At 42.5% G+C, this 11,686-nt stretch overlaps 1 protein-coding gene across 1 annotated transcript in view; it reads right to left on the bottom strand.

The window, feature by feature from the left end:
• Window positions 1-3,640: 3,640 nt before the first annotated feature.
• The window catches only part of MEX3C (mex-3 RNA binding family member C), an 8,884-nt gene continuing 838 nt past the window's right edge, over window positions 3,641-11,686 (bottom strand). Inside the window, 2 exon segments of the mRNA XM_075185515.1 lie at window positions 3,641-5,844; window positions 5,847-6,548. Of these exon segments, the coding sequence (XP_075041616.1) occupies window positions 5,354-5,844; window positions 5,847-6,548 (1,193 nt within the window). The 3' untranslated portion in view covers window positions 3,641-5,353.

The raw sequence follows: 11,686 nt of genomic DNA, 5'->3' as shown, positions 1-11,686 counted from the left end.
CGTTATGGTCAAGGTCACACATTTTTAAAAAAAATATTTCAAACCAGCTCAGATGTTAATCTGTTGTGCTCTGCCCCCTGCATCATCCCTGCTTGTATTTGGAAAGTGCATATTGGTGCCAGAACTGCTCCCACACTGCAGCAGGACTTACACAATCAACCGCATCCTCATCGTCAGATACCCAAATCTCCCCCACATCCTCTTCTAAAGAAAAAGTGTCATCCTCACTTGGTGTATCACCGGCTACACTCAGGCTATTCAGGCACACATCAGCAGGACTGCTGAAAGGGCCCTTCTTTACACCAACAAAATGCTCACGATTAGACATCCCACTGTTGGATGGACTCTCACAGGGATTGGTGTCATTTCTGATTCAGAGCAAACATTATCCTCTAATGCCTTACTGTTATCTTGCAGCTCAGCTTTGACGCGTAATAGTAGTTGTGCACCACTTGCAGGCTCGGTAACATTTTTGAATCTGCCACTAATAGAGAAAGGTGAAGGCCTCATTCTCTCTTTGCCAGTGCGTGTGTAGAACAGCATGTTGGCAATTTTTTTTTTTTATCGGCAGTTAACTTTTCCTCAGTTACACTTGTTTTTCGCTTCAACACAGTAAAAATTTTTTGGGTGTGTGTTTTTTGGACTGATTTCAAAACACTGTAGTTTGACATCGCCTTGCCCAGATGACGTACTGGGAACACTACCATCAGGACTGGTGACAGAACCCAGTTGCTGATTCTGCTCATATGTGGACTGCTTAGAATCCATTGAACCAACGCACTTGTAATGCTACAAAATGTTTTAGATACTGCCGACAAATATGACTTTTGACAGCCAGAAATATTTATGCACAATTATGAGGGACACCCCAAAAGCACTGGGGAGTGCCAAATATTGAAAAAAAAAATTCCTCTATCCTCCTCTCTAGCGATTTTTGTTAGCACAATTGGAATCAGAATATTGTATTCTCTGTCCCTGCTCTAATCAGCCTGTGACTACACCCTGCTCTCTTCCTCTGTCAAATGGCGATGGATTGCTGTGGAGGCGTGTATTTAGAATCTTCAAGTATTGCGAGAACCGAGCCCCGACGACGTTCGGCCTCTATTTGGATTCCGAGCGGCTCGGTACTCGGATACCCAAAGTTTGGGTGGGTTCGGTTCTCAGGGAACCAAGCCCGCCCATCTCTAATTGTAATATCTATGTACCACTAGCAGCCACTCCATATTTGGGAAGGTGCAGGGACATCCCCTATCTCTTCCCTTACCAGGTAAGGCTTCTGTTGTAACTGTTAGTGGGTTTCAGCACTTTAGAAAAAAAAAGTTGATGGCTGCTGATTTTTTTCATTAATAGGGAGCTGTGGATGAATTATTTATAGACATTGGTTTATGGAATAACTCACATGGTAACTGTGCAATTTACTGCACACACTGACCCGATCTCAATGCAAAACACATTAATAAATGCACAGCTGGCAGGGAGCCATGGCTACATTAGAACAACACAAAAACTAGGTCAGCAATGCGCAGCGTAATAATGCGAGGATGGAATCAACAGCAAGAACCTGATGGTTCAGAGTTTTCCATCCACAATCAGGTCTTTATCAAACAAGAAATACCTTTAAAAAGTTAGCATTTAAGTGCACCCATCATAATACAGATGAACCAGTTTTTGCCTAGTGAGGTCACTGGTTCCAAGTGTACCGATTGGCTGTATTACAATAAATATTGGTTCAGCATTCCATAAAAATGGCCATCAGCAACGCACTGTGCGCACCTTAATAGTATTGGGTAAGTTAGAGACTAGAGACAGACAACTACCTGAAGAGAATGACATTTGCACAACGGGCGAATTGTCCACCAGTATAACCAAGTGTTAGGAGTCTGTTCTCAAACCTTCAGTCCATCACATATGCCTATACACAACTGTGCAAGACACCTAAACGTTATGTCCCCCAAACCTTCATATCAAACTTTTTGCACTTCCACAAACACTAATCCAAAGCCCTTCCTCCATTAGTCAATGTCATTCTCCTATCATTGTTGGCCAGTGCCCATATTCAACACCCCTTTCACACTATGCCACGTAATACTGTAGCACCAGCCCTCATACCAGACATGGAACTGTCTTGGTGGGCACACCAAGGCAGGTTCAATTCAGAGCAAAGTCCCATAGGATCCTCAAACAATGGGCACAATGTAACCAACTACGGTAAAGAATATGTCGCTCGTAGTTTCCTCGAGGTTGAAGCAAAAATGACCAAAACTTGTACCCAGGAACATCCCACGTAAAGACTTCACAATTTCACCCTTCACTTCCGTAATACAGAAAAAAAATGTCTAGATAAGTCACATACAAGCGTCCCAATTAAAGAGCTTTACAATATATAATCACCTTCACCCAACTGATCTACACTCTACTACTTCCAGAGGTGGGAATAGAATCAACTGCCTCTCACCTTGTCTTCTGAAGATACATAGAAGGTGTCCATCCACTAGGGACAAATAAATCCATCAATTCACTTCCATGGCGCTAGCTTCCAGCCTTCTATTGAGGCCTGACAGAAGAACAAGTGTTCGCAGCTATTCATATCAGAACATTGATAGGATGAAATCACTTAGTGAATATAGTCATCATGTTCCTCACAATGTAACTCCACATACCCAAAAATAATTGGACTGCCACCGGTTGGGGTACGAGTTGCTGAGGACGGGAATTGTTCCAAAAATGACAGTACAATGTCGATTGCAGTCATTGCGACATCTAGGACATGCAGACTTCAGCCAAAAGTGACAAGAATTCTGGCAAGCCTGCTATAAAGCGCGACAAGAGAAAATGTCAGCACTGAGCTTCACATAATTTAAAATAGACATGGTTACATTGCTGCCATTAAGAGGACAATGCAAGGACCTGGCAGCTGTTTGTTTTTTTTTTCACCATTTTTTGGACATTATAAAGCAGGCAGGTCCTCGCATTGCCCCCTTAATTGCAGCAATGTAGCCATGTCTATTTTAAATTATGTGAATCTCAGTGCTGGCATCTTCTCCTGTCGCGCTTTATAGCAGGCTTGCCAGAATTCTTCTCTGCTGTCATTGCCACATCTAAGAAATGCAGACTTCAATCAACACTGTACTGTCGCTGGAATTCCTGTCGCCGTACCAACGACAGCCACCGGTTAGGGTGGTTACATGGCCACTTTAAACAATACATTTAAAGCACAACACCAAGTGGATATTAATTTATAGGAATAACGTGGAGAGGAGGTCACATGGCCGATTTACCGTGCAATCCACAACAGCAGCGTTCTGAACAAATGTTTCAACTGCTGCAATGAAAATTTTATACGATATATAAATATTAGACAAGCACTTCTGAACCAATGAGCCACCACCCTTGTGTACAAAACCAATGAATACATTTAAAGGTTAGTGAAAAATGAACACAAACTTTGCAAACCGTATATTTTATATTTGGATCTTACACTTTTTTTTTTTAATGTCAGCAGCTTCCTTTGCATAATATATCAAACGGAATTGTACAGACACTGTAATACATTTACTTTCATCCACTGAATTAGTTTAACACAAAAGCACATACAAAACAAATTCCAGCACAAACACGCAATAATAGTCTCAAATATAAGTTAATGGAAACATGTCTTTTATTAATGTTTAATATCGAAAAAATAAAACTCTTATAATTCTCTTTACAGCAAATATATAATATCAGTGCGGTGGCCAGAATAAGTTATAGGCCCTTTATCATAAAATATATGGTTGGTTTTTTTTTTTTAACCTTTACTCAAACTGAATTTATAATCCCTATTACTTCCCTACATATACATAACAAAAGTGTAGTAAAATTAGCAAATACTAAACTATATTAATAGATTTCATACTAACATTTGAAGTTATTATAAATGGTACACGCATCTAATGTATAGTTTAACTCCTTGGCTTGTTAGTTGCCGTGTACAATGCAATATTAATATATAAAATACATGCTTGGCGAATGTTCGTGCGAACTTGCGAAGACGGCAGCTAAAAGGTTCAATACTGACTTAAACTATTCTACAGGCTATTAGCATTGAAGTTTCCAATACATTATATATTATGCCATCAAGGCAAATTTTATAACGAAAAGAGAAAAAAAAAAAAATAACTCTAAAATAAAAATAAAGAACAGTAATTTGTAAACTTTTTTGTTTTTAATTATTTATACGAAATGTAACTTCAAGTGAAATAAAAAATAAAGATTTAGATTTACTAGTACACAGACTTTACAGTTTCAGTTTTGTGTTTTGTTTGTGAAAAAAAAACAAAACAAAAAAAAAATAAAATGTTTCTATAGAACTCTGAGAAAAAAGTTTCAAAAATATTACAAATTCCTTAGGGAAATTTTTTCTTTTCTGCATTTTTGAGTCAACCTCTCACAGATGGACTCAAAGATTTAACTAAATAAATCCATGGGTTGAAATGCAAAAAAAATAGGGCAAAAAAATAAAATATATATATAATTTAACTTTATGCTCCCTTTGATGATCTAAAATATAGCGTTGAATGACAAGACTTCTCACGGGTCTAGTCAACGCGTATTTTGTGTGTGAGTTTAGTCCCAGCCTCTCCCTTGGTTAAGTAAAGCTAAAATACAAGTCATGGCTGGCTCATAAAAAAGTATTCACATTTACAATATATTTTCTCTAAAATAATGGATTAATAACTTGATCAGACTAATAGTTGGAATGGACCACTCTCTATTAGCTGGTTTGTGCATTGTAAAGCTTTTAATGAAATCCAGAGACGTTTTATATAAAAAAAAGCAGCGGGCAGACTGATATGTGGACAGTTACCTCCTGAAAACTGGCAAATATTCTTTCGTTTGTGGTAGTGTTTCCGATACAATTCAGGGCGGTGGTCTACAGCACGACCATCACGCTAAACCGATTTAAAGGCTATTTGCAAATACTGCAGTACTACATGTACAATGCCAGACCCATATTTCGTCGCTCTGTTTGACTATCCATAGAACTGAATATTTTATTTATTTTTAAAGGCAGTGGAACATCAGAGAACTGAAAAGATGTTTGAATTTTCGACCTATGTAAACATAATTTTAGTGAATGTAAACCAACCGTAAACCATAATTTACTGTGTATACTACACCAACATCAGACCAACTCTTAATGCCAATTAACTGGGTACCACCAAAGTCCAACTGGGCATGCAATAACTTTAGTTATGGTGGCAGCAGTAGAGTTTATCTTTTAGCCTGACCCTTTGCCTTTTCCATATATGCAAAAATATATATGTGTTAGAGGAAGATTGCTATAGAGTATTTATAAATATCTGCAATACATTTATGAATGTATTTGTATTGCCTGGTTAACCGGGGCCTGGCAAACGGGGCAGAGGGGCATCTCCTTCTGGCAGATTTTCTTAGCGCACTCCATGCAGAAGAAGTTGTGGCCACAGGGTACGAGGGCAGCTATGACTTCGTTGTCGAAACAGATAACGCAGTCATGCTTTCGCCTGGTCTCGGGTGGGGAACTGGATGTAGAGCCGCCACTAGAAGAAGAGTAACTGTTGGTACCATTAGAAAACGCAGGGATGTAGATAGGAAGTCCAACCGCATTTGTGCTTGAAAGGTCACTTCTAACGCTTCTTGCGAGGGGATATTCCAAACCTTCGGGAAAGGTCGGAGACACGCTCCCTCTACGCTGAGATTTTGCAGTGACTTCGTTTCCGTAGCCGGAAAGTGAATTTCCTGGGTCAAAGGGAGGCCAGAGAGCCTCTGAAGGAGATGGTATCGGATCAAAGGCAGATGTATCGGTTAGTTCTTCCGAGCCACAGGTGGGACGGTTTCACCAAACCAGAAATTTGTTGCGCTGAAGGGACTCGTCGGGCTAAAATCAGCCAACCTATTGTTCCCAAGAAATGACTCAGTGGAACCACTTCCCAAGGAACTGGAGCTGTCATTCCGGTAGTTAGAAATCATTTTGTTTCGGCCAGAAGCAGTCGGATGTGCGTTTAACCAAGTTGACGCAAGGCCACTTGTTTCAAAACTAACATCGGTACCATTATAATGGAAATCGTTTTCTTCATTCAGCTCAATGTAGTTGCCGGTGCGCATGGCTATGTGCATCTCAATCTCCTCGCGAGCTCGGTCAACATTTTCCGGCATTCCCGTGACCTCAAACACAGGCTCCTTATCTCGGCTTGGAGTGACTATATAGGTATGGGTTTGCTGTTGGATACGTTTTATTGTAGCTCCCTTCGGCCCTACGACAAGTCCAACCACTCGGTAAGGTACCCTTACTTGAACGGTCGTCTGACCCGGGAGGTTGGGGGTACACTGCGCACTACCCACAGGGGGACCACTTTTGTTGCGAGATGCTCGAATCATAGAAAAGTGTTCAGCTGCTGAGAGAATTTCCCTTTTGGCCATGGCTACATCCTCTTTCCTTCCAGTGACAACAAATATTGGTTCTTCACCTCGGACTGGAGTCTTAATGTAAGTGTTGGTCTTCGCCCTCAGAGCTTTGATCTTACAGCCTAGAAGAAGAATATTTAGAATGTTTACCAAGGACATCTATTCTGTATCACAGGACAAAACAATTCATATTATTAAACTACTGGAGTTAACCCAACCCTGTCCTCGAGTACCACTCCATGTACAACCATCAACATCATGATCAACTGCTTATTTACGACAATATTCAATCAATGATTGAAATCTGCTTCATGGTAATTTGTTGACCTTCAGGTACAATGTGGCCAACTCTGATCCTTCATTTCTCTTGCTTAAATTAATACACCAGACCTGTTTAACTTGGCCTTAGACATACATGACAAAATTGATTCACCAAAGTGACCCATAGGCTATATAATAATGTTACCAACAGCTAAGTCCCAGGGCAGTAACCACTGCCCCCTTCAAACATTACATCTGCAGAGTGAAGGCGAGACTTGATGGATCCAAAAGTCTAATCTACCTTGTACATAGGGTCCTCTTATGCCCGATTTTATTTAGGATAAACCAAGCGCAAAAGAAAGCGATTACAGGACCTTCTGCAAACACCAACTTAATTATGTCCAAGCATTTATGAAAGACGGAGGGGTACAGTTTTATAATGTATTATTCTCAATGACTATTGATAACTTTATATTGCCAATAGGCTGTTACTCAGGCTGTACTGCTGAGTTTTGAAAACTGCATAACAAGTATATAGAACAAAAAAAATATATATATATTGATTTAACTTACAAAAAACATCTTTCAGCTTTCTAGCAAGCCTAGTTGTATAGTGGTATCAGCACCATTTGTAAGACAAATTAATCATATATTGGTTTTATCTTTACATGACCAATAGACTAGAGCAATTGGGCAATGTAGTTATTCAATAACTGGAGTCATACTGGCTGGACAGGGCATGCTGGAACTTGTAGTTCCTCAGTGATCCACAGGTTGCCTACCTCTGACGCATAGTAATAAATACATATGAACAGAAGCCGTTTTACTCATGAGATGCTTTCAACAAAGTAGTCGTGTCACAAGCATAAAATGCATTAAACGGTTATTCCTGGAAAACAGTCAAAGGTTTTTTTCCTATTCGGGAGTTTAAAGTATCTCAGCTACAGGATCCAGGTCATGAATTCTGGCAATGGGATGAGGTCATTATATAAAAATAAAAACACATCATCACCTTTGTTATTTTGACAGGCATCATTAACTAACGTCCCAAACTGCTGCACGTCAATAATAATGAATTATTTATACCAAGCCCATTATGACTAAAGGCTATAGTTACATAGTTAGAGGGGAAAGTACCATAAAGTTTGACTTTTCATAAATTTTAATTGTGTACAGAACAACCCCCATGCCCTCAGTGTGACTGTTGCCAATTCAGCCTCACCGGGAAAATAAAATAGGATTTACCTAATTTGCATGGATTCCACAATGAAGTTCTCTCCCCCCTCTGGGGATTATGCGATTAAAAATAAATAAAAAATATATATATTTTGTAAACCCCGTCAGGATTAAACAAAGTACCGCAGGTCTGACTGGCAAATGCATCATCTAACCATTTGGAAATTTGCTAATTATGTACGGTAAAGTTATTAAAAATAAAATTAAAAACACCGGGCTGGAAAAATCCCAGGAGCCTAAAAAATAATAATGGCTGGCTCCTAGAATATACATTACTTTGCTCATTAGGGACAATACCGCAGTTCTATACATAATGCCTGTACTACTCTCTGTAAGAGAAGGAATGGAAATCTATTATAAGTTTCTGTTTATGAAGTGCACAGAAAACCTAACCAGTCTTTCAAGCATGTACTTTGGTATAGGGAATACATTTATTGTGTGACCTAAGCACACTTGCCATCCCCCACATGGAGATAAAAAGAAGTAATTTGAAGAAAGGGGAGATAGGTCATTTAGAGTTCTGCAGCAGCAAATAGTAGAAACTATCTTAAAACAAACTGCTTCAGTGAATAAAGCGCTTGCATCATTTCATGATCCTTTTCCAGAATATAGGTGTCCGTGCAAGTATTAAGCCTTAGTGACATCATTAGTGAATTAATACCCCTGACAAAGTAGCTGCCTAAACTGGGCCTGGTTTAAAGTTGAACCTAAAGATGCCGTGTTTGTGTTGCGTAAAGATGCCCTTGCACACGTATGTTTATAGGTGTGTAATTTGAGTTGCACGCATTTTAAAATATAATAAATCTAATTAAATCTGCGCCTGGACAAAAAAAAAAAAAATGTCAAAAACTTGCACACGATTTATGTAGGTGCAAAAATGACGTCTTTTAGCGAACATACTTCCAAGATTCAGGTCACTAAAAATAAACTCAAATTGAGTGCTGAACGGCCTGTGCACCCCTTACGGAACGTTAACATCCAAAAGATGCCTTTCCAAGCTTGACGCATGATATGTGCAATTTCTAATATGGACACAAGCTGTGCAACAGTTTTGCACCAAGATGCATCTTTATGGCGCCCAAATGCAATTAGGTGCAACTCTAAATGCAGCCATTGTTTCTAGCTGATAGGTACACTTTAAAACAATATGGGGATGATTTAATTAAATTAACAGGTGATTCCACATATTTATGGTTCAAATCTGTACCACAACCGCCAGGATTTTGTTAAGGGTGTGCACCGGCCACTTTAGTGTTTTGGGTTCTGATTTGTTTTGCCAAAACATCCGACGAAAGGTTTTGGTTCTGATTTATTTTTTAAAAAAGCATAAAAAAGTGCTAAAAACAGTTTTGTGTTTTTTTTTTCACTCCTACGCTATTATTAACCTCAATAACATTCAATAACAATCATTTCCACTAATTTCCAGTCTATTCTGAACACCTCACAATATTGTTTTTAGGCCAAAAGGTTGCACCGAGGTAGCTTGAGCACATAATGCCAAAAAAAAGAGGTACAAGATGGAATTGTTCTGGGCCCTCCCTCCCCCTCGCGAGACTTGGACGACAGAGCCTTGTTTTCAATTTTTGCCCGCCGGAAATATCCGAACAGTGCTCGGATCCCGCTCATCTCTAGATTTTGTGGACAATTGAATCTCACTCTACGGGTACACTTCAGAGGCTTAGAACTGTCTTACAAATAGCTGCTTGTCTAGAATAATCTATCATGGGTTAAGGTTTAGGACATTCAGGGTCTGATTTTGAACCTGGACAAACCATGTTACAATGCAAGGGGTACAACTGGACTTATTTTTGCACGCAAGGAAAAAACCTGTACCACAAAAATACTTGATAGATTTATTTTTACACTGAAATTAAAAGTGTGATATATAACATGCCGTACTCCCAACTATAAATCTGTCCCTACATTTTTAAATTTACCTCCCTCTCTAATGCAACATGGTTTTGCCCAGGTGCAAATTTGCTCCTTTTCCTTGCTACTAACTCAAAATCAGGTCCTCAGTCTTTAGAGACCCTTCCTTTTAGTTTCTATTAACCCCGCCCCCAGGATACCTTTAATGATTCCTCCTTTTAGTCTCCCATATACTCCCAGTGTCCCTCTAGCGATCCCTCGTTTTAGTCCCTTATCATCCTCCGTTCAATAACCATTAAATAACCATTAACCCCCCTTGTGGAACCTTCAATGATCCCCCTATATAAGAACTCCATTGACTCCCCTCGTGTGCAGCTTTAGTGACCCCCTTCTTTTAGTTAATATTAATCCCCCATTGTCCCTTTTGTGATCCCTACTTTTAGCCCCATCCCTTTAGTGGTCCCTAGTGACATTCCACTCAGCAACCATTAACGTCCACATTGCTTTTGTGATCCCTCATTTTAGTCCCTGCTGACAACCCCCCAGGGAACCTTTAAGGATCCCTGCATTTAGTTCCCAATGACCTTCACGCGCACTTTCAGAGATCCCTATATTTAGTACCTATAGCACTTGCTCTGACGCCCCCCCCACACAGCCAGGGCACTCACGCCACCCCCACACACAGCCAGGACACTCACTCCCCCCCCCTCATTCCACACACAGCCAGGGCACTCACTCCCTCCCCCCCATTCCACACACAGCCAGGGCACTCACTCCCCCCCCCCTCATTCCACACACAGCCAGGGCACTCACTCCCCCCCCCATTCCACGCACAGCCAGGGCACTCACTCCCCCCCCCATTCCACGCACAGCCAGGGCACTCACTCCGCCCTCCCTCATTCCACACACAGCCAGGGCTCTCACTCCCCCCCCCCCCATTCCACACACAGCCAGGGCACTCACTCCCCCCCCCCTCATTCCACACACAGCCAGGGCACTCACTCCCCCCCCCATTCCACGCACAGCCAGGGCACTCACTCCCCCCCCCATTCCACGCACAGCCAGGGCACTCACTACCCCCCCCCCCATTTCACACACAGCCAGGGCTCTCACTCCCCCCCCCCATTTCACACACAGCCAGGGCACTCACTCCCCCCCCCTCATTCCACACACAGCCAGGGCACTCACTGCCCCCCCCCCCATTCCACACACAGCCAGGGCACTCACTGCCCCCCCCCATTCCACACACAGCCAGGGCACTCACTCCCCCCCCCCCCATTCCACACACAGCCAGGGCACACACCCCCCCCCCCCATTCCACACACAGCCAGGGCACTCACTCCCCCCCCCATTCCACACACAGCCAGGGCACTCACTCCGCCCCCCCTCATTCCACACACAGCCAGGGCACTCACTCCGCCCCCCCTCATTCCACACACAGCCAGGGCACTCACCCCCCCCCCCATTTCACACACAGCCAGGGCACTCACTCCCCCCCCCCCATTTCACACACAGCCAGGGCACTCACTCCCCCCCCCATTCCACACACAGCCAGGGCACTCACTCCGCCCCCCCTCATTCCACACACAGCCAGGGCACTCACTCCGCCCCCCCTCATTCCACACACAGCCAGGGCACTCACCCCCCCCCCCCCATTTCACACACAGCCAGGGCACTCACTCCCCCCCCCCCATTTCACACACAGCCAGGGCACTCACTCCCCCCCCCCATTTCACACACAGCCAGGGCACTCACTCCCCCCCCCTCATTCCACACACAGCCAGGGCACTCACTCCCTCCCCCCCTCATTCCACACACAGCCAGGGCACTCACTCCCCCCCCACTCATTCCACACACAGCCAGGGCACTCACTCCCCCCCACTCATTCCACACA

Source organism: Mixophyes fleayi, chromosome 1 (assembly GCF_038048845.1).
Source record: "Mixophyes fleayi isolate aMixFle1 chromosome 1, aMixFle1.hap1, whole genome shotgun sequence".
Classification (NCBI taxonomy): domain Eukaryota; kingdom Metazoa; phylum Chordata; class Amphibia; order Anura; family Limnodynastidae; genus Mixophyes; species Mixophyes fleayi.
This window is presented reverse-complemented; position numbering and strand designations above follow the sequence as displayed.